We start from the raw sequence: 27,554 nt of genomic DNA, 5'->3' as shown, positions 1-27,554 counted from the left end.
CTTTATCTCCTCAAACAGTAATTAATTTACTTTTTTGATTTCTTTTCCAGAGATTATAATTTTTTAAAAAACTGTTCCATATGTGTTCTATTTTTCGTCCCTTGCATTATTGTTGCTGCTTTCTTTAGTCACATAAAAGTTCAGAAACATCCTGGAAAAAAAGTATTAACTTAGGTATATTTTACACAGAATATAGCAGAGGAATTATTTTGTGATTCTTATACGGAACTCTAATCCTCTCCTTTCCTTCTCTTGCTCTTACTCTTCCTCCCCTTCCTTCCTTCCTCCCTCCCTCCCTTCCTTCCTTCCTTCCTTCCTTCCTTCCTTCCTTCCTTCCTTCCTTCCTTCCTTCCTTCCTTATTCTAAAATACTAGGTAAATACTTTCTCTCCTTCACGATACTTTAAAGGTCACTTTTCCATAATGAACTCTTATGTGTAAGTATTTCTTTTCCTGTTAAGAAGCAATGAGGCAATTTAAAAAAGACCTTTTTGAAGATCCTTTACAGAAAGATTTCTTAACCATGGCTTCCTCTACCTGTGAATTCTAACCCTCATTATTATTGCCACCTTTGGATTAAGTTCTATTAAGAAAAAAAATCTTAGACACTGTGAAAAATTACTAGGAGGAAATGGTTTTGCCTGCCCACGAGGATTTGGAAGGACCATTTTTAGCCTGCTGCCTTCTCTCCACTTCTGGGATTTTCATGATAAGAAGAAAGGAGTGGATTTGGCGGCTATTTCAGTGATCAAAGGAATATTTTTAAATGGATGATGTTATTAGGATTTCCTAGAAGACAGACTCTAGACCAAAATATTCTTGAGGCTATAGACCTCAAGGATGTTTCTGCCAACTGTGTTAAAATATTTGTAGGGAAAATACGGCTTTATAGAATTTTCATCTTTCCCAAAATGGCTACTGATTTTCTCAACAAAGAAATAGCAGCAATTTACTAAAAAGGAAAATGACTCTTTTTAAACAAGAAAAGTTAGATGATTGATTTAGATGAATGTGTTTGTTCTACCAGAGTCCAGCATTTCTGATTCATACCGTTTTCCTTCATTAGAAAAATAGATTCTTTTAGAACCATCTAGAAATGACCCACAGACATCCCTGAAAAGTGACTATTCAGCCTCTGCTGAAATACACCTGGTGATGAACTTTTTATTACCCATCATTATTGGTTCTACTTTCTGAAGCAGCTCATCTTTCTTCTAGATGACATTCTAAGTATTTGAAGATGGCTGCCCTACTCAATTCCCAATGGCTTCTGGTTAAATATCCTGAGCTCATTCAGTTGCTCTTCATATGGCAGCACTTCAAGACCTCTCTCCATCCTCCTTACCTCCCTCTTAAGTCCGGTTTTGAATGTCCTACTTGAAATGTGTAACAGAGCTACAAGTAGAAAGCTGTACAGTTATCTCAGAGTAGAATCAGACAAGGAAGTCCCTCACGTGAGGTACTTCCTATGAGACCCTATGTACTCTGATGTCTCTATTTCTCCACTTTTTCTGCCACTCTCTTCCTGTACCCTCCATTTCTGCAATACTGGTTTCATTGCTCTATCTCAAGCTAGCCAAATATATTTTGTTTCCCTCCCCCCCACACACACACTTTGTTCTCTCTTTCCTCAGAAGGCATGTGGTATCCTTTCTCTTAATGTCAGGTCACACTTGCTATCACCCCAGCAGAAACTGCCTGTCCATCTCATTTAAAATAAGCCTCTCCTGACACAAATCTCCCCTTATCAAGCACTTAAAACTCCTAGACATTATATTACAAATCTATGTGTTTGTGTTTCGTCGGCAATCATTATGAGAGTATCACCTCTGTTAAGGCAAGGACTTTGCTATGCTTACTGCTGTCTGACCAGCACCTCGCGTAGAGGTGGAGCTTTACAAATATTTGTGAATGTATCAACTAATTTGCTATCCACACACAGATTATCTGTGGGCAGAGGATACAGAATATTTTTATTGCATATTTACCAGGGCAAAGAGCCATACACTAAAGAATTATCTGACTTATAGTGAACCCAAACAGTATTTGGGCTTTCATATGTTAAAGAGTGACTAGAGAGAGAGAGAGAGAGAGAGAGAGAGAGAGAGAGAGAGAGAGCTGACCAAATAAGTGGACATGTGGTTTTGAGACATGTGTCCAAGCCTTCTAGATTATAGAAGCTGGAAAATGACAAAAGTGCATGAAGTAAAGGAAAGTAAGCCAGCAAGACTGCTCACTGCACATGAATTTCCAAGGATACAGTTGTTCTTGAACAATCACAGTCAGTATATCAAAATAAGCGCTTTATTGAGTAGGGTAAAAGGAGTTGCTGGCAAGACTGTAAATTCTCTCCCAGAACAAATGATAACTGAGCCCAGGAGCCCTTTTGTCCTGGGGGGAGGGGAGCATAAATTCCCTGAAAGTATGTGTCTCAGGGAATTGTTCTGCATTCATCATGTCCGCCTCCTGCATCATTCATGAGTGTCATAAGAGTCTAAAGAATTGGCACTTCGTAGTGAAGATGATTAAATAGCCATTATACTTGTCTTGCCTGCTGCACGGTGCTTTTAAAGAGATCCCATTCAGATTGCAGCACACCCTTCCAGCCTCCGTTCATTGCTTGCCTCCTGAGGTGTCTAGCATCAGATCCAAGGAGCAACATGTCACCAGCCTTACACTTGTTGGGACTCAGCAGATCTGTGGACTAGCACTTCAGGTTGCTTATTCCTGTATCATAGAGACCTTGGGGTTTGAAGCTCATAAAGCTCAAAGTGGATCCTTTTCCAGGGGACAAATTCCAGCATTAGCTTAGATTCTGTAGTGATTGAACGGTAACTTTTTCAGATATGTTCACATCTCCTTGCCTTCACTTCCTTGTGGACTAAGAATAATGACTCAGAGGAGGACGTCTTTGTATATAATTTGTTATTTTATGTATTTAAGTATAAGACTTCAGATCATTATATACCCAATAATGCAGGTACATGAAGAGTAGATGCTGATGTAAGAGAGTATGTGACCTTACTTCTGTCCCCTCCTCCCTCCCACTCACATGCACACAGGTTAAACCTGCTCCATACTGTTTAACAGTATCCTTAAATGATGGGGTGTAAATAGGTGAATTAATCAATAAACGAGTTTTTCTTAAACACCTGTTTAAAGGCAGCAGAAAGAATATAGAAAGGAAGGGCACTGGACTGGAGTCAAGAGAGGAGTTCTAATTTGGCCCTGCCACTCATGAACCTTGGACAAATTCTGTAAACTTTTTGGGCCTCAGTATTTGCATCTAGAAGTGAAGAAGATCAAATACTGCCTCTCATTCTCCATTCAATTCTTATACCACAGAGGGTGTCACTGATGGGACTTGGCCGTCATGGGGACACAAAGCAACCCATGACATCACCACTGTCCGCAAGGAACTCCTAGTCTAATCATGTCCATGCAAATTGTAAGTGCAACTGAGCAACAGGTTCCAGCCTAACAGGTGCTGGATGTATATATTGTCATCTCTGACTGCGACATACGGATAGTTTTTAAAATCATGGCATGATCTATGACTATGATTTCCACACAGTAAACAAGATGTCTTTGTGCCCCTGTTGTTTGTGGGCTTTTCCCCCAAATTTATGACTTTAGGGAAGCATGTTCACTTCCAGGTAAAACTTTGGGCACGTGTTAAGGTATTGAGTTAAATGGGTCAATTAGGGAAATTAGATCTTTAATGGCTATGACCCGTAAGAAGACCCCCTTCAGAGAACATGTGTTCTCCTCTTGCTGAAAAAAGTCCTATCAGTCCTGCCACTAGGTCACCAGTTGCTTCAATGCAGGTAGACCCTTTGAGTCTAATTTGTACCCTGGAAGGAAGGATCCTCTTCATTCATTGTTATCCAGGCATTCTCTGGAAGTGGGAGGGTCGGTTGAAATGCCAGCCTTGGCACTTTACATTCTGCTGCTCCAGCCATGTGAATCTGATTCATTCTTGCTGCTAGTTTAAGAGAGATTAAAAGCAGCAAAGCTGTTCTCTGAGTTTCCTGATCTGCACCATGGCAGCCAGAGTCAGAGGAAATGGGAACAATGGGGAAGGGAGTAAATCCTCGAGAGTGACGTGTCTGTGATCTCTGGCAAGCAGACCCGGTGTTCACATGGAGGCTTCAGATACTAGGTCATTGCTTTGGAGAATCTTCCAGCGCCCAATAAAACCTACCACCTATGTGATACAATGTGAAGCAAAAGCTGAGGCTGAGAGATAAGGACAGACAGGATATGTGGCTGAATAGAGAACTTTCAATTTCCTTTACTTAGTAGATGGACAAGTATCACATCATTAAAAAAATATATATCCACATCAAAAACCATCTTCTAATCTGCACATGGCCAATGTCTGAGTTTTTTCACATGATTGACTTAATCAGAAGGCCTAATCTAACAGGGAGAAGCGCTGTATTAATTTAAATATGGCAGGTGCTATCTAAGTTTATTGCAAGAGCTAAAGACCAATTATCTTGTATTTTTTCATAAAATTGCATTTTCTAAAAAGAGACTGGTGTGTCTGAATATATCCATCATAACAAGTCTGCAAGCTTTGATGGAAGTGACTGCTGTTTATTTGCTGAATGTCATATCTGTACTGTTGAATCAATGCTAACGCTATCATATTAGAACTAAGAAGAGAGCCTGGGAAATGAGTTTTTATAGACTTGCAGCATGGATTCATGAATAAAAGTGTAAGGCCAGGTGTAGAAAGTGCCTCACTCCGGCACTTGATGACTAGAGGGCAATTTTTTTTAAAACAGGGATAATACAGTCACCTCCCACAAGGTTCAGGGTTAAGAATAAATAATAACTTGTTTTTATCATCAGGATGACACACTTGCAAGGTGTGGGGAAGTGCTGAGGGGAGAGAGAGAGAGAGAGACTGAGATGGAGGATGTATTTGAAATATATTTAATTATGAAGGTGGATGAGAATCACCGAATATTAGCAAAAGGCAATTGTCTTGTTAAACATAATAAAGGAAGAAAAATAGAAACTATAAGCTGAGGCTTTGAAGAGGATAAAATATTAAGAAAATTAGGTGTTTATGTATTCAGAGGACATCAGTTTTAAAAAATGAACTGTAAACTAATTACCACAATACTGCATAATAATGCAATGATACGTTCGTCCATTGATAAGAGGTGAAGGATAAAGTTTTGTTGGATGAGTAATGGAAAATGGCTTGGAGCACCAGAAGCTGACTTTGATCCATTTGGGTCTCTTATGTGACTCTTGGCTATAGACTATCTTTAGTTTAAGAAGAGGAACATAGTATGGCCTAATATTTATGGAGATTTCTTTAACTCAAAAGAAAGTGTTATCTATGTTGTTCTGTATTAGGTCTTCTGATTAAGTCAGTCATGTGATAAGATTCAGACATTGCCCATCTGCACTTGGATTGGAAGCTGTTTTTTCATGTGGGCATCTTTTTTTTTTTTTTTTTTTGATGATGTGATACTTGTCCATTTACTAAGTGAAGAAAATTGAAAGTTTTTTATTCAGCCATATATCCTATCTTCCTCTTAAATCAAGTTGTACCCCCCACAAAAAGGTATATCCACAGATAAAACAAATAACCTAAGGGCTCAACATGCGAGAAATGCTATAGCCTATCACCTCATGGAATATTATGCAACCATGTAAAATGACAAATCTAATCAGATAGAGAGAAGTTCAAATACTATAAAAGAACCAGGATGCAAAATTATATAAGCATTATGATTACAATACCATGCAAAACTATGTGTTTCTATAAGTGGAGACCAGAGAGAAAGGAAAATAGCTATATACATATATTCAATGGCTATTATTTTAGCAAATCAATTTGCATAATCTTTCAGGTCCTCCCAATGCCAAATAATATGTATTTGGAAATAGCTGAGCAGGATCTGGGTGCCTTCTATGGTGACATAATAGCACAGTCTCATGTCGGGCTTAATGCCATGGCACGGATGCTTTCTAGTCCTGCAGTTCTCACTGAACCCTTGGACCATTATTGTACAGGCACACAAAACTCAATAACTCCAAAATTGAACTTACCACTTTCATGCCCTAAGCTGTGCTTCTTTTTTTATCTATAATTTTATTTGCCCAAACTTGAAAACTCTGAATCAATGTGAATTCCTCCTTTTCTCCTTCCCCAAGTATTAAATGCATCACCAAGTAATTTTACCCTTCACATCTTTAGCATCCACTCCTGTCTGTCATTTCTCACTCTCATTGACCCAGTCTCAGCTCCTGCCTTTCATGTCCGGGCTATAGCAATGGCCTCCATCAATCCATATGGACACACTTTTGTCTCTTTCTGTCTTCCACATCTCAGTCAGAGTTATTTTCATCAAACATAGATAAAAATATGCTTTTCTACTGACTGAAGTAGTCATTTTCAAACTTTTTAAATAGTAAAATCATTCTTCAAAAATTAATATTGGAGTGACTATACTATCCTAATTAAAGGTGACATGTTTCAGAAGTTAAAAAATTATGGAAAAAGTTGTTTATTTTCGATGTAATCCTTGAAATATTTCTGTTACTTAAAAACAAACAAACAAAAAACTATAAGGAAAACACTGCCTTGTCCACTAAGATACTAGTTTGTCTACTAATGTTCAAACTACTTTATATGGCAGTCAGTACTCTGCACAGCTACTACTAGCTTATTTTTCAGACCTGTTTTTGCTATTCTCACCTCTTCAGCCTACATACCACCCAAAAGAAATGATAATGTTTGTCTTCCCAAAGCTCCTGAGGTTCTCTCTCATCTCTCTCCATGGTCTCCAAGTAGAATGTCTTTCCTCTTCTTTAAAATCAGGTAAATATTTCTTTACTCCAAGACTCAATACAGCCCCTTTTTATTTTTTGACATATTTTATTTTTCACAAGGTTAGTATTTTTCTGGTTTTATTGAGATATAATTGACATATAACATTATAATATTTTAAGGTATATAACATATTGTTATCACTAACATGCAGAATATAAACATAATAGTAAAACTCATAGTAATAGGAAAGATTGGTGGTTGCCAGAGGCTGGGCATAGGGGTGGTAGAGAAAATGAATGAAGGTGATCAAAGGTTCAAACTTCCAGTTATAAGATAAGTAACTTCTGGAAATATAATGTACAGCATGGTAATTATAGTTAGCAATACTGCACTGTATATTTGAAAGTTGCTAAGAAAGTAAATCTTAAAAGTTCTCATCATAAGAAAATAAATTTATAAATATGTGAGGTGATGAATGTTAACTAAACTTATTGTGAGATACATACATATATATATATATATATATATATATATATATATATATATATTTATACACACACACACACACACACACACATATGTCTCACAATACTTATTGAGAGAGATATATAATGATATATATAAAATCATATGTGGTACAAGTTTTTATTAATGCTGGTCACCCTCCCCTAGGGCTTCCCATCTGACTTTGAACGTATCTCTACTATCACACTTATCGTATTGCATTATATATACAGTGTTCTTTAGTACATAGAGGATACTTGACATTTTTTGACATTTATATACCATTGCATTTAATTTTTACTAAATGAGTACTCTGTTTTTCCTCTAGAATAGATTATTTTGACTATAATCACTTTTTATTAAATTTTAAAGTCTACTTTAAAGCAAGTTTCCTTTTTTTATTCTTTTAACATTTTCTCGGCAAATCTTACACATTTATTTTTCTTTAGGAACTTCAAAAGAAACTGAGATTCTATTTAGAGGTGCCTTAAAGATTAACATGCTCATTGATATATTCATATTTTCCCTGTCCAATAACATCATATCTATCTCTGTGTATCTGGACTTGTTTTATGTCCTCTAAAAGTTATCATTTCCTTTATATAGCTTTTCTTTATGTAGCTTTCTTGTTGAATTATTTCAAGATATTTTTTTTGAAATATCTTGAATTATTTTTTTTAATTATTTCAAGATAGATTTTGTTATTGTGTTTGAGATGTCTCCTTTTCCTTTCAACCTGGTAATTACAATTATTAAAAGAAGCTATTGTTTTTTTTGAAAAAAATATTCTAAGCATTGGGATTTTGAATCTCTCTATGTGTGTATGTACATACAGAAGGTGCCAAAAAATGTATACATATTTTAAGAAAGGAAAAAACTATTAAAATTGTAATACTCAGTATATACTGATACAAAAGATGAATACAAGTCATGTGTATACATTTTTTTTGGCACCCCTGGTATATGTATGCACGAGATCAGACAATTAAGTTCGCGAACTCATCCTAGAAAAAGTGCTACATACCTCATTACTGAATATCACTATGGTCACCTTCAAAGTACTCCCCTTGGGAAGCTATGCACCAATGCCAGCGCCTAGTCCACCCATCAAAGCAATTTTGGAACTCTTTCTGGAATGGTCATATGACATAGTTGTATTACCCTTGATGTCCTGAATGTCATCCTAATGTCTTTCAATATTTCCTTTATCTTTGGATAAAGAAAGAAGTCATTGAGGCCAGATCAGGTGAGTAGGGAGGGTGTTCCAATGCAGTTACTTGTTTACTGGCTAAAAACTCCCTCACAGACAGTGCTGTGTGAGCTGGTTCATTGTCATGATGCAAGAGCCATGAATTGTTGGTGAAAAAGTTCAGTGCAGCCTTTCAGCACTTCCAAATAGTAAACTTGGTTAACTGTTTGTCCAGTTGGTACAAATTCATAAGGAATAATCCCTCTGATATCAAAAAAGGTTAGCAACATCATTGCAACAAATTCGTGAACTTAATTGTAATACCTCGTATATAATATATTTTCATAATTGTTATATTATATAATATATAATTATATAAACTACATTATATATATATAATATATGCATATATACATATATAGTGTTTTAAATAACCTAATTATGGAAAATATTAAGAATTTCTTTGTCAACAAGAACATGATCAGTTTTACAAGCACTACAATTTGATACGTATATAAATTATTGAATGTGCTTCTTAGGTGAAATGCTTGGGTGATTTATCACTTAATCATGTTGGTCATTTGTTGCCAATTCATTTAACAAGCACTTCTTGTGTCCCTATTTGTTCCAGGCACTGTGATAGTTTCCAGGGGTTCTTTACTATCCAGGACTCTTCTGGTTGTGAAAGAACAAAATTTGAACTAGCTTAGACTAAACAAAGTAGCTATTGAGAATTTTATATAAGAAAGACAAAGGTGTAACTTCACAACATGGACCATTAAAACCAACTACTCAAAAATTGATAAGATTTTCTTTGTGTTCTACTCTTGACTCAACAGTTTGACTTCACTGAGCCAGGGTTTGTTTTCTCACACTTCTTTCCCACAATAGAAAATGTGACCATGGCAGCTGTGTGCATAACTTTGTCAACAGAGAGGAGCTGATGGAGTATTTCTCTGGGTCCAGATTACAAAAAATTCAGTGAAGTGTTCTGATTGGTTCAACCTGGGTTAATTTTTACATCATAGCCAATCAGCTATATGTGTATGTATAGGTTGACAATTTCTATTCAAATCACATGACTGGTATGGGAGAAAATGGTCATTTTAATGGGGAGGGGCTTAATTTTTCAAGATAAAGAGGGAAGATGTACTGGCACGTATAATAATGAAAGTCTCCTGCAGGTACAAAAACCTTGGGAATCCCTTCATGTTTAGGTGAACGCCATACAAGGGAAATACTAAACTAGTTCTAGAGTTCTATGTGGTGTACATGGTAGCTATTTTGATCTTTATTCAAACTCTTTGAAATGAGTAGGTAAGAGAGGTATTATAACCTTCTTAATCATGGGGAAACTGAGGCACAGTAAACCTAAATGAGTGTTATAAAATAGAAGACTGGGTCATGATAAAGTTTCTTCCTTTTGCCTAATTCTGACATGTGTTTTATGATAAAGAGATATGCATGTCATAGAAGCAAGAGTCATTTCCCTTACAAATATTAGCCAACTTTTCCAAGAAAATCATGTTTTATGAATTAGAGTCACAAATCTACCAAAGTCATTTGTATTATAGCCCCTGGCCCCTTAGAAGTGCGAAGCCTCTATATATCCAGCATTTAAATCAAAGCACTGGAAATAAGCAACAACTTTTCATTTGTTTTTCTTTTTCAGAGAATATTCAGTACTTAGATATCTCCCAATTGCTCTTATCAGAGAAGGTATTTCAAATCTGTGGAATAAAAGGAGGGAAAAAAAGGCGGCAGACGAATGTGCTCCAGACCTTTCTTTTATCCTAATCATATTATTATCCTTTTTTTAACATGGATAATAAATTCCATATTATCAGATGGAATGAGTTTCAAAAAAAAAAAGCTACAGAAATGGCTGATGAGTAATTATAAAATGATCATTTTTATTTTTATTTTCATTCATTTCTATTTTGCCTAAAGACAAATGTATATATGGCCCATGCACTTAGTTAATGCTCTGTAAAATAGAATAACTACTATTCTTAAATATATTGCATTGCTTTTCTACTCTATATTCTTGTTAGGTTAAATCTAAGATATATAGATGTAGATATAAATATAGATACAGAAAACTAAAGGCAGTTTGCGGTCTGACTTAGGAACTGAGGGGAAACATAAAACAATTTGACTAAAGATGGGTGTGATTTTATTATCTGAGCCTGCCAAAAACTCACCTAAGAAAAATATTCAAATGTCTTTGTGGTTAGATTTCTTTTATAAATTGGGAGTTGTGTTCTCTTTCATCATAGGAGATATTGTGGACCCTAAAATATTTCCACATTGAGACAAAATGAGGAAAAGCTGAGATGGATTAAAGGGCAGATGTCTGAATGACAGTGTGAAGGTATGAAAGTATAGGTGAGCCAAGTTTTATTGATTAATTCAACAGCACTTATTTCCTGAGCATTCAGTTTTGGTAGAGAGGTGAATTAAATAGCCGTGTCTTCCAGCGGCTCATGGTACACCAGGGTTCTGGATTTTCATTTTGCTTGACAATAAAACTTAATATTTATGATTTTCTTAAACCTGAGTACTGTTCAATTTCCTAGGACTTATTTTGCTATACAAGTAACTAGCTTGGTTATGAAAGTTAAATTAAGTTGGCTATGAGGTAATCTCTGAAATAAACCTCATCATAAAGTCTACTCTTCAGAATTTAGCATTTTATGGGTGCAGTGTCATAAATCAGGAGCCACATGTTGTCTGACCTTGCTTTGTACGCTTCACAGGGAGACACTTCATATTAAACCACTGTCATTTAAATAAGATAAAATGATCAGCCCTATACTGCCATTTCTACTGTGAGGGAACTGAGTTCCTATTTTGTTTGTTGTTTGTTTGTTTATTTGTTTTCCAACATGGTAGAAAGCCATTGTTCTTTTCTCAATCATCATCATCCCTATCCCCACACAGGTACATAGGTAAAGGTAAAAGGTAAGCATATTAGGGACACAGTTTGATATAATGAAAGAAAGTAGTCTATTAAGTTAGACAGATCTGGATTAAATTCCTGATCTACTAGATCTTGGGCAAGTTATTTTATTGCATTCTATAGCTTCCCTCATCTTTAAAACTGGAAGAGTGACTGCTACCGGCTGATTTGTGCACCCCAAAATTCATATATTGTAGTCATTATTCCCAGTACCTCAGAATGTAACTGTATTTGGAGACAGGGTTAACAAAGAGGTAATTAAGTTAAAATGAGGTCATTATGGTGGGCTCTAATCCAATATGACTGGTGTCCCTATAAAAAAAGAAAATTAGGACACTGATAAGTAAAGAGGGTAGGCCATGTGAGGACACAGGAAGAAGACAGCCATTTACAAGCCAATGAGAGAGGCCTTAGAAGAAACCAACCCTGCTGACACTTTGATCTTGCAATTCTAGCCTCCTGAATTGTGAGGACATCAATTTCTGTTGGTAAGCCACGCAATCTGTAGTACCTTGATATGGCAACAATATCTAAAGTAAAAGATACAGGAATTTGAAATATTGTGCTATATACTATAATATATAATAAATTATTTATACATATAGCTAGTATGAGTATTAATATCAGTGTTAATATTAATATTACAATTAGCATTGTTAAGCACGACCCAAGGTTTGTGAAAGAAATATTTACTTCAAAGGAGAAACAGTGAGCTTATGATATAGTTCTTTTAAGCAAGGGGGAAGGAATTTAAATGTGTCCCTGGAAGCTTTATTTCTGGATCAATTTCAATGTGGAAGAAGCATCATATTCTTTATCATTAATCAACTTTTTTTTTCTTGTGGAAGAATCCTGAAGGTGAATAAAAATAACTTTTTAAAATGTTTTCTGATGTAATGTGTCTCTGAAAATGTCATTACCTCTAAGACTCAGAAAGGGTCATGATGTGTGTGTAAGCACTCCTGAATGTGCCCAGAATATATGGGCCAATGAAAAATAAGAGAAACTTTATAAGAGTTTATTTGGGCCAAAATGATGACAATTGCTGGGAAGCAAAATCTCAACGGATTGAGAAAATGCTCCAGAAAATGGTGGTTTTGCAGCTTATTTTATATATTAGAGGAGGGTTACATGAAATCCATTGTTGGTAGATTAAGGGGTGGGAGAAAGCAAAGTGGGGAAATCTCTGGGATTGGATAAAAGTAAATTGGAGAGACAGGTACTTCTTTCACATTGGTGGGTACAGGATAGTTAATAGTTCACACAGAGATGTCAGTCAAGGAACAAGAATAATAATGAGGGATTCAGTAGTTTCAGGCTTTGGTATGGAAAAAAGGATTACTGACATTCCAAGGATGTCATCCTAGGTGCAAAAAGACAATAGACAAGCTTACTTAAGGTGAAGATTGTATGAAAGAAGCTTCAGGTTAAAGATGTGACTTCCCTCCATGGACCACCTTAGTTACGATTTTTATTTTTTTATGTTCATACTGTCTTATGTGGTTATTTTCAGTCTCCTGACCTTGTCAGGTTTAACCTGCCACCCCTTTTCTGTCCTAAAAGTCTGTTTTTATTTTACTCAAACTTTGGTGTCGTATAGGTGTATATAAGGAATCACAGCAGGGAGCCATCTCAGTATTTAGTATTAGATTAGAAATAGCACACTTTTTAATTCCTCTTCAGACTCCCTGGAAAATCCATGATAACATTCCTGTTAAAAGGTCCAACCAAGCATAATTGCAAGAACAGGGTTTACACATGACATATAATTATACATGAAGAATGGTTCTTTTTAATGATATTTACCCCCAGAATTAAATAATGGTGAACTTTATGTTACACACATAAGAAATTGGGTTAGTAGAATATTACTGGTTTTCTATTTTTTCCCACCAGCTCCTATGGAACCTTTAACATTGAGTACAGTATATAAGAGCTTCACTCTGTGCACAAGTTTCAATTCCAATATTACCGAGCAGATTTTATACGAAACTGAACCAACGTTGGTTCTGCTGGAAGTTTGTGAGTTCACGTCTGTCTTCCAGAATCCTAGGACATGTTCTGAAATGTTGCCTATTGTTTTTCTGGCTTAATGCTTTCTTTCTTTCTTTCTTTTTTTGTTTTTTTTTGTTTTGTTTTAATTAAAATTTATTGGGGTGACAATGGTTAGTAAAATTACATAGGTTTCAAGTGTACAATACTGTAATACATCATATATACATCACATTGTGTGTTCATACTCTAGTTTCTCGTCAGATTGCATAAATCTTTCGTTGTTTTTTGTTTGTTTGTTTGTTTTAAAATCATTCTTTCTTCGAGAGGAAGGAATTGCCCCATATGGAGGAAGTCCTCACCTTGCCTGAGGCTTGTTTAAGAAATGGGTTTGGCTCTCCCTGGTGATATAATTAACTCTCAGGCAATGTCAGTTTTTCAGTTAGCTGAGCAGTACATTTGATCATTTCTTTGCTAAAGATAAAGGATGTTCTTTAAAATTGATGAAATTTCTTTCTTAATGTTCAGTCCCTTTAATTTTGCTTTATTTAAAGCTACTTTATCATCGGTTTTGGTGTTTATTTTAAAAAATTCAGAGTAGGCAAAACAGATTATAATAAACCATCCGTTCCATAAATACATTGCCATGCTGTTTGTAAAATCACTTATCACTTATCACTTCCCTTGTACTCCCTAGTGGCTCCCTTTGGAACGCAGAGGTTTTGTTGTTGCAGATTTCCATCTGTTGTTCACCCTCCACTCCTCTCTGTGGAACTCTTTGTTTCCAGGGATTCCTGAGGGAAGCTTCCTCTCCTGGGTCAGCAGGACAGCCTGCTGAAGGGAGAAGAGGGCAAAGTCAAGAAAGGGATCTGTTTCTGCTGTTGGCTCACCACTTAACACCAGATCAAGTTGTTTAATCTCTTTGAGCCTCCATTTTCTTTTTTCACTAACATAGTAACAAAAATATTTGCCATTAATACTTTAGTGGGTACTGGGGGAAGAGGCATCAAATGAGATACTCTCAGAGGAAGCAATTTGGAAATCATTCAATGCTATGGAAATATAAGACCCTTCTATTATGAACAGCCCAAAGCATCCATGGGTGTGTGTGGGACGGACCATGTAACCAACTAACTCTAGAAACTGTATTCTTAAGGCCATCAGTCATTACGAGTTCCCTGAGCTTTATGCCTCCATTTGCTAGAGGAGATAAAGATCAGTTTCAAAGTCCTCCCATTTTGGTTTTATTAGCTATATAGTAATTGATATGAATACAAGACAGTTTTGATAGCAAAAACTACCTCTACTGGCATACTATAGTTTATGTAATTGATAGTCCACTTATTTTTCAAAAGGATTTATCAATTTCCGGTAAAGAACACAAATGTGAATAAGTGATAAAAGAGTCATAAAATAGAAATAAGGAATAGGAAGCTGAAATAATATAGGAAGGCAGGTGTATACTTTCATATCATGAACTTTTATACTAAGTTCTGAGGCAACGTTCACAGATCACTAGAGTAGAAGTTCGGCATATAGTTCCTTATACTAGCTTACCTACCAGGTGGTTTGCACATGGAGACTCATACTTACTTTATTACTTATTATTCTACCTGTGACACGTGTCCACAGGTAAATTATTTAGTTCTCTTTAAATTTAACTCTCTCAGGTTTGCTTTAGGAGGTGCTTCCAAACTTGTTTCATTTTGGTACCAACTGAAAATTCTTTTAGGGAAAGGTGATTTGCTTTTTTAAATCACGAATATACAACCGTATTATACTTAAATACTTTTCCGGAACCATTTTATCTTTAATTATTTGATGGGGAATATAATAAATTAATTTCATGTAGACTATTGTATTTTATTACTAAACATTCCTTATTTTATACACACACATGCGTGCGTAGGTACATGTATACACATATGCATGTATATGTTGTTTTTGTATCTACTATGAACCTTGAACAGGATCATGATTCTATTCCTGTAGGTAATCTCCCAAATAATTAATATGCTATTTGGATATGAGAATAGAAATAGAAACAATGTCAGGATGGCAAGGCCAGGAGGTTCATAAGTCAAAACGACGATAACAATAATTATCCAAATGGTCCTAAACAAGGAAAAATTGAGTTGCCATCAACAATTAAATTAAATGCTAGGAAAATAATCAGTATTATTCACCACACATTTAAGAACTATTTGTTGACAAATCGTGTAGACTAGAAAAAATGTTATCCTTCATTCTCCTTGAGAAATCATAGATCATCTACTTAATTGGCTTATTGTATAACTGCATTAAACTGCTTCCCAGGAATCCTGCATGATTTCAGTGGAGACTGTTCTACCCTTTTCTTCCCCATCAACCCCACACATAGAAATCACAGCAATGCATAAATATTCATACCTGCACATCCAGCTCTGCCCAACTCACCATATGCCCCATCCCAGTAAATAGCTAGCCAATTATAAAAAAAAAATAAGCCAAACCCATTTTTTTTTTTTTTTTTTTTTGGTGCTTTTGAGACAAAAAAAAAAAAAAAAAGCTCTGTGTTAAATAACACATCATACTTGTTAACTATTTGAAGATGGAGTGTATTCACTTCATCTTGGTTAGTGATGATAGTGAGATTTCATTACTAATGTACTGCATTGGTTAGAACTCGCAAAGCAGCCTCAGCTGCTTTCAAAATTGAAAATCCTGCAATGTTAGATGGCCAAAATGCCACCATTGTAATTTTTTCTTCAGTTGAATTGATCACTTTTGCTAGCAAGCAGGAACTTTACATGGTTCTGATTATTAATAAATATAATATGATTTTAGCACCAGCATACTAAGTACAGTGAGAAACCAGGAATCCGAACTACTAGGCTCAGGGGACAAAGCATGTGATGGGATATTGCATGGCTTCGAAATGAAAATATTTAATGGATTAAGAGGCTTCTTATAGTTCCTGGGATAGTCCCAAAAAATTGATTTGTAATTCACACTTAAAAACAACGAAATTAACTTTTTAATTTGAAAATGTAAACCAAAATAATTCCATGTTCCCTTTGGGACTCTAGGCATTCTATATTAAAATTTAATGAAATCTTGTATTTATCTTTAAAAACCATGCAAGATAGCAAAGCTCACTTAAGGAGAGAAAAAAAAATATGACAGGTAATCAGAATAGAAAGTTGTAACTATTAACTTCCTTTAAAACCAACATTGGACTGTGAGAACATTCAGCGTCTTTATTCACCCTTACAAGTGTCAAGAGTACATATTTTAATATTTATTTCTACATAGCAGAATAAGTCATATGCTAAGGACTTTGTATTTTTTATGACCTTTCTACCTACGAAGTTAGAATTATCTAACATAGTGATATCCTAAATTCAGAATAACAGAAGCAATAAAAATAACTTTTAAATCAGATGTTATATTTACTTATCCTAATGTTGTCCTAGTGAGGTTTCAGTCTTTGTTTATTTAAAAATTAAAGCCATGGTGATCTCCTAACCACTATATATCTGCACTTTATTTTTTAAAATGTTCTTCTTCTTTACATTCTTTATATTGAGAATTACTGAACAGGGCAGTGGATGAGGAATATAAGCAGAGTAGAAGGTTTGTAAAGTAGGCCAGATTTGGGGGCTATGGCTTTGTTTTCATTCCACTGTGGTCTCATGAGAAGAGGTGAAAAGAATGAAGTGCAGTGAACTTTGCATCGTTGGTATATTTTATTATGTAATTATATTAAGCTATGATTGGCATATGGTGAAGATAGGCTTTTGGAGGCAGGAAGGTTAAGCTGGAGACTCAAAGAAGGCACCAGTTACTTAAGTCCGATATCTGGGTCTCTGTTTCCAGACAGTGTTAACAAATGAGATAGACCATGGAGCTACTGGGAAGATCAAACTAATGAATTTGAAAAGGTTTTGCCCACTGTGAAGCATCACGCATGTAGGCCACTGTTACCAACTTTTGACTTGTTCTTTTCCTAGTGACAAAATTGTATCCTGATAGAGTATGGATTTATTTCTCTGGCAGAATCAACTATATATTTAGGATAGAATAGGGTACGATTTTATAAATTGCCACAAAATGTCACAGACTGATTTGCATTTTTGGTGGTTCTATACATTAATCACTGAGTAGCCTTCAGTTTTCCAAATAAAGAGTAAAAGGAGTGGTGAATGACATTTGTAATCATCTACAGAAAGGGAATTAGTAAAATTCTTCACAGATGGAGAGATAGCAAGGATAAATCATTATATTCACATTTCTAATTTTAAGAAGCTTTGAGGGTGTTTGTGGATAGTGAGAAGCAAACATTATTTTGCATATAGTATTAACTATACATTTTCTATACCACAATCCCAAATTTTCCAGATGACTGTGGAGTGCTTTTCAGATACCATCCACTAAGGATTAAGAAATTCATAAAAGGAAAATAATGTATGTTACATCTAATATACAAACAGCATATTGGAGCAACTAGACAGTGACCTTTCAAAAAGGACAATTAGATTTATATCTCAGAATATAATGTGGCTTAGTGCTTAGAAAAAGGATGACATATGACATTCTTCTATATCTAGCCCTATAGCACTTTACTCTATTATTTCTAAACAAGCTGCACAACCCTTTTGTTCTTCAAACAACGTAATTCAAATATGCCCTGTAAACTAAATGTGGACCAGTGCTTGAGACTTTTAGTAAACGCTCAAAATAATCAAATGCTTGTCTAATGTTATTTTAAAAAACTTTCAAGGATTGGACTATATTCAATGGGAAACACTCAAGACAATCTGGTGCCAAATGTTCTCTGAACTTGAGATAAGTAACATATGGAAGTACTCACTATCGGTAACATACAGACGACCATAGAAGCTGCAATAGTGTAGCTATTCCGGCTACCAAATCTAAATGCTTTTTCCCAAATTCACATTTAAAAACTTGTTTGTTTGTTTTTTTAATAGACTTTTTGAATACATGAGATGCGAATGTTTTCTTTATTTTTCTTCTGCTTGTTTTATAAGTATTTTAAAATTAATATAGTTTTACTAACCCTTGGGTTTGTAAATAATAGTAAAAACACAAGTAACAATAGTAAATAGTAGCAAAAATACTGATAAACCCACTAGTTATAATTGAAAATACCACTTGTCATATTCCAAATTCATTATACTGAGATTCTTCCCCCACCCCCATCTCCTATTCTTTTTGTAATTTAGTTTGGAAAAGGGGATGGAAGCTGGTATATAATACAGATAAACATGACTGCTAGGGAAAAAAATGAAGTTAAATTTTAAAAGACCCCTGTAATTAATTTTTATCACCTTTTTTTATAGCAACATAATAGAGAAATGCTTTTAATCACATAAATTGGTTTTCTCAGTCTACAGCTTTCTTGTCTGTGGGGTGGTATAAGTACAGGCATGAAAGGAATGATGGTTTTGGACTTCCGTGTTACCTTCAGTTTTGTGAGGTTGTCTCTGGAACTGTTTGTGGCTCCACTGATCAGAATATTCTCATAGCTAAGACATGGGGGGACTAGTTTTCTATCTCAGGCCTATAGAGGCCGAGATGGGAAATTCATCCCACTGTTAAGAGAGATGAAAAAGTTTGTCACATGTACCAAAGCTCTCAGACATAGCATGTCATTTTCCCTCTGCAGCAGGAACTGAAGATGTTAGGAATGCCTCTTGCTAACATCTGCTTTGTTATTAATTCATTTTGCCTGCATCTTTAATTTGGGGTGACAGCCGCCTTTAAAGGCTTTGGATACCATCCCTCTCTGTAACCAAATACCATCACGTGGGGACCGTTTCCTCTCCACAGCTGTCTGTACAGAGTCTCAACAGTGTGTCTACAGCTGGCAAGATGCAAGACAGTCCCTGATGGCTTCCTCTCTCCTTGCTTTTGCAGCTGGCGCTACGTACATCTTTGGGAAGAGTGGAGGCCTCATCCTCTACACCTGGCCAGCCAACGACAGGCCCAGCACACGCTCTGACCGCCTGGCTGTGGGCTTCAGCACCACTGTGAAGGATGGCATCTTGGTTCGTATTGACAGTGCCCCGGGCCTCGGTGACTTCCTCCAGCTTCACATAGTGAGTACCAGGCCTTGGCCTGGATTTTCTTCCCTTCCTGGTGGTCAGAGTTGGGGAGCCAGATAAATACAGCAGAACATTCTAGAAAGACACGGCAAAGGGACACAGGCTTATAAAAATCGCCTACGTGTGTTGGAGCCGTATCCAAGGAGGGCATGGGGGGTCTGTGTGGTAAGCCTCAATCTCCCCATCAGATGTGAACCATAATGCACATCAGGTGCCTCAGGAATAAAAAATTACAAGCTCTTCCCGCCCAGACTCCTTCCCTGTGTGGTTTGGTCTGTCACAAACACTTAGCCGACTGCTTAGGTGTAAATAAGAGATTTACCTGGTGGGGTTCACCTTAACCTGCTTGAATGTTAATGATCTCCTAGGCTGGAGGTTGGCAACGTTTCTCTGTAAAGGGCCAGACAGTAAATATTTTGGTCTTTGCAGGCCTCACAGTTTCTGTCAGAGCTACTCAACGCTTCCATTGTATTGTGAAAGCAGCTATAGGCAATTGATTTTTAAAAGGTATATATGCCTGGATTCCAATAAAAATGCATGTATTAAGACAGGCTGCAGGCTGCACCTTGGTGACACTGCCCTAGGCTGAACACTTCCTCCTAGAGATGTAAAGAGAACATGATAAAAACTGAGGCCAGGTGGGCGGGGCAAAAGGGAACGGCACCATGAGCCAGGGTTGGTGTACTCACGTGTGTTGCATAGTCAACATTTTGCTTGTGTATATAAGCCCCAAAGGACTGCACCCTTCATTACTGCAGATCATTAAAAACACAGTGCAAGTCTAAGAAATTAAAATGATTTGGAGGAAAAAAATTACTTCGTTATGAGGATCGAAAATATTTTTATAGCAACAATTAGCCCATTTTATTGCCTGTGCAGTCTGCAGTTAAGAAAGTAGGCTAAAGAAGGATATGATTCTCATCCGTAAGTACCCAAAGTGCAGCCACCAAGAGCCAAGAGAAGAATTGTTCTCATTAGTCAGCAATGACAAGGCTAGGAAGAATGGATTTAATTTGGAGCAATAAGAATTCGGTTTAAATAGCAGGGAGAAAAAGCAGTTTTAGAGGAAAGATCAACTGGGGATTACCACCAACCTCCAAAAAGGAGGAAAAGGACATTTGCTGGGGATCTTTGAATCTGAGTTTTGCTAATGTGCTGGTCTGAGGAGGAAAGCAGGTATCATTGCTAGTCTCTGGAGTGAAGGGGGCTGCCTGGCTGACACAAGCAGCAAACTCAACCCTTGCAGTAGTGTCCGTCTCCGGCATCTGCTCTTCCAACGTGCCTTGGAAACCAGAGCAGCTTGGAGCGTAAGGCTTGAGCTGGCTCCCCCTGACACCGGAGTCAGAGGGAGCCAGAACAGGACAAGACCCTGCTAAGGAGTGCAGGGAAGGACTGGTTAGAAGTGATCACCTTCAAAATGTGAAAGAGGGGTCTTGAATAGAGTTGTGAACCATTAATGCCTTCTCAGATGTTTCAGGAACCATATGGTACTATGAGCCTGCGCTGAAGCACTTTACAAAGCCATGCCAAGGAGCACAGAGAAAGGCAGTCATACTTAGTGCAGTTTATCTTTATTTGGCCTCTAAGAACCACCATAATTTGCACAACTCTGGGAGATTTATGCTGCATATCACTTAATGACTATTTCATGGCGTTTATAACTAGGCGATTATTACCAGCTCACTTGCATTTTTGTGGTGATTTATCTCCCTTTCCTGTTCAGTGTGACTTAGTAAGAAAAATATGATTTGGCACAGCCATGAGCATCTTTTTTGAGTCAGATAGTGTTCTCCCAGTTTGTCCATTTCTCCCATTTGTGTTTCGTAGAGCATCTCCACTCTACCGAGAAACTTCTTCTTGTTTTCTGAGTTGACTTGAAGTTGGCACCTTTTTATAAAATGGACATAAGCTTCCTGGGAACTTCTAGGAGGAACCATAGCATTCCATTTTAACATTTTTAAAAGCAAGACACACAAGAAATTTTACTTCAAAATGTGAAGAACCCACCTTACGTACTATGGACTTATTCCCGTGAGGCTGCCATTGTTGAAACATTCTAGAAATCCCGACAGATTGACCTTCAAAACTTACGTTAGAAAAGAATAACATCTAACTCATAGACACAGACAATAGTTTAGTGGTTGCCAGAGGGTAAGGGGGGCGGGGGGTGGGGGGTGGGAAATGAGGGTAAGGGGGATCGAATATATGGTGATGGAAGGAGAACTGACTCTGGGTGATGAACACACAATGGGATTTATAGATGATGTAATACAGAATTGTACACCTGAAATCTATGTAATTTTACTAACAATTGTCACCCCAATAAATTCAATAAAATAAAATTAAAAAAAGAAAAAAAGAAAAAAGAAAAGAATAACATCTGATCTTTTTAGAGAAAAGGAAGAGAGACCGTCCCTATGATGTGGAGAAACCACATCGTTCTGGAATGACCCAAAACGTTTGTGGCCATCTTGAGCATGGGGCCACTTCATTGGTCTAGGAATTCCAAACCATTTTTCATTCCCTGGTGGATTATATCTGGTGTCTACCAGAGATAAAAATTGTGTGTAACTGTATTTCAATAAAAATGTATTTATACAAACAGGCCGCAGGCTGTATAATTAGCTGACCGCTTCCTTAGGCTCAAACTTCCTCATAGAGATGTAAAGAACAACATGTGATTAAAAACTGAGACCAGAGTGGGTGGGGCAAAGGGAAGGTTCCTAACCACACGTGGGAACAAAGAAATCCAAGTGGAATATCAAAAGGCTTGATTACAAAACCAGCCTCTTGTTTTGGACATTAACACAGATGCATCAGGAGAATGAAGCCATATATACTTACTATGATACTTTTATATGACTTTCACAATCTGTGAAACGTGAATTTGTTTATCAAGTGCTGTTGTTTCCTTGCACTGAAGAAAATGACTCAAAGAGAAAAGAATTTAAGGGCCGTTAGTGAAAGTGGAAAGGGTTGGGCAAGAGATGAAAGATTTCATCTCCCCTAATGAAATGGAAGAGATTCACCTAAGAGAAGAGAAACCTACTAGGGAAACAAAAAGAAAAAGTTATGGCAGACATGGAGAGGAGATCAAAGCAGGGTAAATCCCAGGGACTGGGGGTGGTGGGAGTGGGGGAGAAAGAAGTGGGCCTGGGAAGACAGGCAGATCTGTTTGCAGGTGTGCTCAGCAAGAGTTCACATGTAGGCAAAGAAAGCTTCATTCTTCCAGTGTGGGTGTTAGTTGTGGAAATAACCAAGAGTACTTTGGTACTACTTCTGATTGGTTGTCAAGCCAGTAAGTTGCTCAAAAAACAAAATATAAACTCTGAAATTAGCAAGCCTGTGTGTGTGTGTGAGAGAGAGAGAGAGATTGAGGGTTTGTTTTATAAACTGGTGCTGAAGGCAATTCCCAGGAATTCTTTAAATGTTTTGAGCAGCAGTACTGCCACCGTTGGAATAGACTTTTTTACCCCCGAGTTAGGTTATTTGAAGAAAGAGATAGTTCCCTTCCAAAAACACTAGGGAGTATGGTCCAGAGCTGAACACACGTTCTAGAAGAGCCCTGCCTTCAGTGGAGTCCCCAGAGCAGGAATGGCAAACAGGTTTCATCTTGCCTGCGGTTCTCAGTGCCTCTCACTCGCTCATGTCTCATCGGAAAGATCTGTGAGCACAGCAGGTGAATCCAGCAGGCAGGAGTTCTGGCTTCCACTAGTCATGTCTGCTACCTATGCAGAAATAAGACTCTGTGGACAGATATATGCTACATATTTATTACACTGGCTCTGGGCTACACACTACTCACACACTTGAGCTTTCCCATTTCTTTTCCTTCGTCATCATGAAATCCCCACACACTGACAACTCTTTTGGAAAGTAGATGTCTTCCTAAGCTCATCACCCACTGGAGGCCTTTCAATCATTAACTGATAGGTTTAAAGTAGTCGGTTTCGTTGTGAACCTTCTCACACCAGGCTAAGGTGTGCTGCTGTAATAGATTTTGAGTTTTGTTTGTAGTGTTGGAGAGAAAGGAGGAGAAATTAGCATGACTAATTTGGGGACATCCAACATTTTGGGGGATGGCAGGAATATATGGAGAGAGCTAACACAGAATGAAGGCCTTGGTGCTATAAGGTAAAGAATTGATACAAACAAAGGGGGGCCCCAAGACAGAGCTGGGCAGGTACTATATACATAGTTTTCCTCATTTCCCAGTTTTCTCACATTGTCTGTCATTCTGGACAAAGGAACAGAGGCTCTTCTTCCGTTTGCTAGTTTGTTTTAAACCTTAAGCCTTCCTTCTCATCTGGGTCTCATGATGGTTCAATAGGCTTTGATAATAAGTGTCGAACAAGACAAGAATTAGACCATTAAAGAAAAGATCAGAGAAGGCCAGGAGACTGAAAAATTTAGCAACTGTTTGCATCATATTAGCTTACATCTCATCGTTTGGGGTTCATATTTCTTAATGCTCTATTTTCGGTGTCAATTATGAGTGATGATGTTAATGAAATCACAGATAAATGTGTGTGACAAAGGCAAAAAGATCTTTGTTGATGTATGTGTGCATGGAATGAAATTCTGTGGAAGGCACGTAACTTAAGGCCGAGGGATTTTTAAAAATTAGTACTTCAAATATGTTTCCTCCACTGAAATCTATTGTTGAGAAATTAATCTGCTCACCATTTGGAGAGAAGCATCTATTACTTACAAGTGACACCTGCCTATTGACCCTACGTCAAATCTCTATGGATCTGTGTCATGTTATAGGCACCTTCATTTATACAATAGGGAAAAAAACTGAATAGGAACAGAGAAGGGATTACCATGGAGGGCTTGCTATTATTGCTGTTATGAAACTCTTGACAACCCCTTTTCACCACTTACAACATTGAAGGTCAGGGAGAATTGGGCAGCAATTAGCTTTTCTTTATGTAGTTACGGCAGAGTGTAAAAAAGACTTCTTATTAATTTCTTCCTCCCTGTGTGTAATTTACAATAAATCCTCTTGGATTCATTTTTTAATTATGAACCTTTCAGGAACAGTGAAAATGTATGTGTTAGGGCATCTGTTTTGTTTGATAAGAATCTATAACCGTCCCTAGTGGTTTCCCTCCTGACTTACAACGTAGATCACTTATATAAAACAAAGCAGGAGAAGACGAAGGACTGCTGTTCAGACTCACCACCTTCTCATAAGGTGCAAAATGTTCCCTTTCCAAAAGGGAGCCCCCCAAAAAAAAGACTGGTAGGATTCTCTCGGTGTCATATTTGAGGAAGTTGTATATTTATTAAGTTTGGTTAGTATAGTATTGTTTTCCCATAATTTATAGCATTTGAAGAGACTCCTGGAGATTAAGGGGGGGCAGAGCTGAAAATGATAAATGGTCTGTTGGTCACATCTATAGCACCTATAAGTTGCTGGCCTGGGAGCTTCATTGGGCCATCCCAGTGTGGGATATCTACAGCAAACTGTCACCATGTGCTGGGTTAGTCGTCCGTGAGGTGAGGTGGCTGCTAGCTAAGATTCGGCTCTGGATTTGGCCAGTGGCAGAACTGGATTGGATTCAGGAACTGGATTTGGGGGAATCTGCAGAGTTGTACAGAGGAATGTTGGCATTTTTCAGACTGGTAAAGCAAGTAAAAAGGGAAAGAACCAGAAAACAACAAAGGTGTCCAACAGAAGCAATTTCGTTTCCCACAGAGTGCTGTGCCCTGCAGGTTGCTCTGTATTTCCTTTCAGTGCTATTTGTTCTTAGTGAAAAAGGCCTCTTTGGGTTTTCTGGGCTTAGGAGCTTTTCCAGATCATTAGCTACTTCTGTGGAGAGGGCTTGCTGGGGATCGTCTATGCAGCTTCCAGCTTAGCCGTTCCATCCGGCAGAGTTGGAGAAGGTGGGAGAAGGGAGTGGAAGTGGGGATTTGATGAAGTGACTGCTTATGTAAGCTGGACCAGAGGCAGCTGCCTGCATGGGAGTTGGTATGTGTTCCCTCAGATCTCTATCATTCCCAAGCTTTTTCTATCTAAATCTGTTTACTTTGATCCCACACTTGGTTTTGGGAGGTAACGTGCCATAGTGGGAAAATGGGCTTACTTGGAAATGGAAATTCTGCATTTGAGTCTCATTTCTGTCAGTATCCAGTTAGCTATTTGATTTTGAACAAGACAACCCTTCCTCTTCTTCTAAATGGGCACAAAAAAATTCTTAATGTCACAGGGTTTTCCTGAGATTCAAGTGAAATAAAGTATGTAGAAGTTGTTGTCAGCAAAGGACTATACAAATGTAGAAAGTTAGTTTGCTTTATGCAATATCCAGGAGGTGATGACTTCATTAGAGAAAAAAAAAATAGTGAAAGGAAGAATATGTTTCAAAATTAAAAGTAGAATCTCATTCTAAGTATTTTTAAAAGTATTTTGGGATTGTTTCTGAAAAAAAAAAATCCTGTTTTATCTGATCAAAAGCAAATTTTGTGAATGAATTAGATTCATAGTTGAGACTTGTGGAGTGTCCGGTTAGCACACAGTGAAGAGCCCAGTGCCATGTGAGAGAAGGCTGGTTAGGTGAAGATCGCACGTCCATCTGACTTTGGCAGCTTCCTGGTGTTTCATTGCAGGACATCATGTCTGTAAACAGTGTGACAAGGTGATGCATCGTGCCTCTAGTGCCCTTTAGTGTAATGTGCCAAAGGGCTCTATACTCACCAGGAAAAGTGTTATCCATCCTTCCCTGAAGTCCCTTCTTCAATGGTATGAACCATGGCAAATGGGAACATCCCTTCTTCCCAAAGAAGAAGGGAAGGGGGAGAAGGAGGAGAACTAAACAATAACGAGTGGCAGCAACGGGACAGCAGGACTTTTCCAGGCGGACATGGATGGAAGTGGTTTGAGACCCACCCTAGGCACCCAACAAAGACATAAAAGGTTTGGCCCTATACTTGGGGATTAATAGAGCCGCCAAGAGTCATTGTTAGAAACAAGGTCTTAACGTGCGTACAGCCAGATTGAGTGCCAGTAAAACGTACAATAATGCCAGCGTGAAAATGGGTTTGACAGTGTGCAAAAAATTTTGTATGGCTGGTAGACAATTATAAGAAGCAGAGGCCAAAAGGCTGTATCCTTCTCTTTTATCATTTACACTAGTGATACCTTTGACTATTAATCGATGACAGTCAGTGTTTCAGAATCCTCAATGCATACATAATGTGAATTTAGAAAAGTTGGGATTAAGAGAATTTAGCTTATGAGTGTCGTTCATTACACATAAACCGAGTGTTTTTTTACATGGTGGACAAAGTGCTACATTTTGGGGATACTGTGATCAACCTTGGCTTACTTACCTAGAGCTAACAGACTGGAAAGACCTGTAATTAAAATGTGAGAAATCAGGTTTTTTTACACATTATGAGATGATGTATATAAAACTTTTACATAACTCCTGGCATATAGTGAGCTTTCAATCATGGATAGCTTTTAATATCGTTGGTACTTTTCTTCAGTTAACATTTTTTTTTAAGTCAGAGAACACAATAGGTTTTCCTAAATAATGAATCAACTTTCATCAAGACCTCTGAGATTTCAACTTAAGTGATGTAAAATTCTAAGGAGGAGTCAGGATGCTACTGATTTAAAGCCAGGGTCATGTATCCTCCATGACAACAGTTATCAAACAGCTGAACAAGTTCTCAATAGCAGAGGCTTTTTAGACATATGAACCTAAAGTGCAGCAGACAAAGTAAACTCTAGGCACCAGCAAATCAGCGCTTTGGTTCATATGATTTAATAGCAAGCCTACCTTAACACCATTGGGTGGATGAGTTATCTCATTGACCCACCACTTATACTGTTACTAGTCATTACTTCTGGGGTATTGTTCAGTGCAACAGGGCAAGAAATAACTCACTGACTCCCTGAAGCTACAGATGATGAATTTTCGATCCCCGGCTGCATTCAGAAGGCGTAGAAGCTCACCGTATTGACGGGAGAATTCATTAGCCACCCACCCCA

At 37.4% G+C, this 27,554-nt stretch overlaps 1 protein-coding gene across 43 annotated transcripts in view; it reads left to right on the top strand.

Moving 5' to 3' along the window:
• The window catches only part of NRXN3 (neurexin 3), a 1,514,302-nt gene that overhangs the window by 1,154,648 nt on the left and 332,100 nt on the right, over positions 1-27,554 (top strand). For all 43 annotated transcript variants that reach the window (XR_012494580.1, XR_012494579.1, XR_012494578.1 and 40 more), the window contains one exon: positions 19,365-19,546. Coding sequence is in view for 40 of the 43 variants with exons in the window: in XM_074327136.1 (XP_074183237.1) it covers positions 19,365-19,546 (182 nt within the window). In the remaining 3 variants the exon portion in view is untranslated. The remainder of the gene's footprint in view (positions 1-19,364; positions 19,547-27,554) is intronic.

This window comes from Rhinolophus sinicus, linkage group LG03, assembly GCF_036562045.2.
Source record: "Rhinolophus sinicus isolate RSC01 linkage group LG03, ASM3656204v1, whole genome shotgun sequence".
NCBI lineage: Eukaryota > Metazoa > Chordata > Mammalia > Chiroptera > Rhinolophidae > Rhinolophus > Rhinolophus sinicus.
The sequence above is the reverse complement of the archived record's forward strand: the minus strand, read 5'-3'. Positions and strand labels throughout refer to the sequence as shown.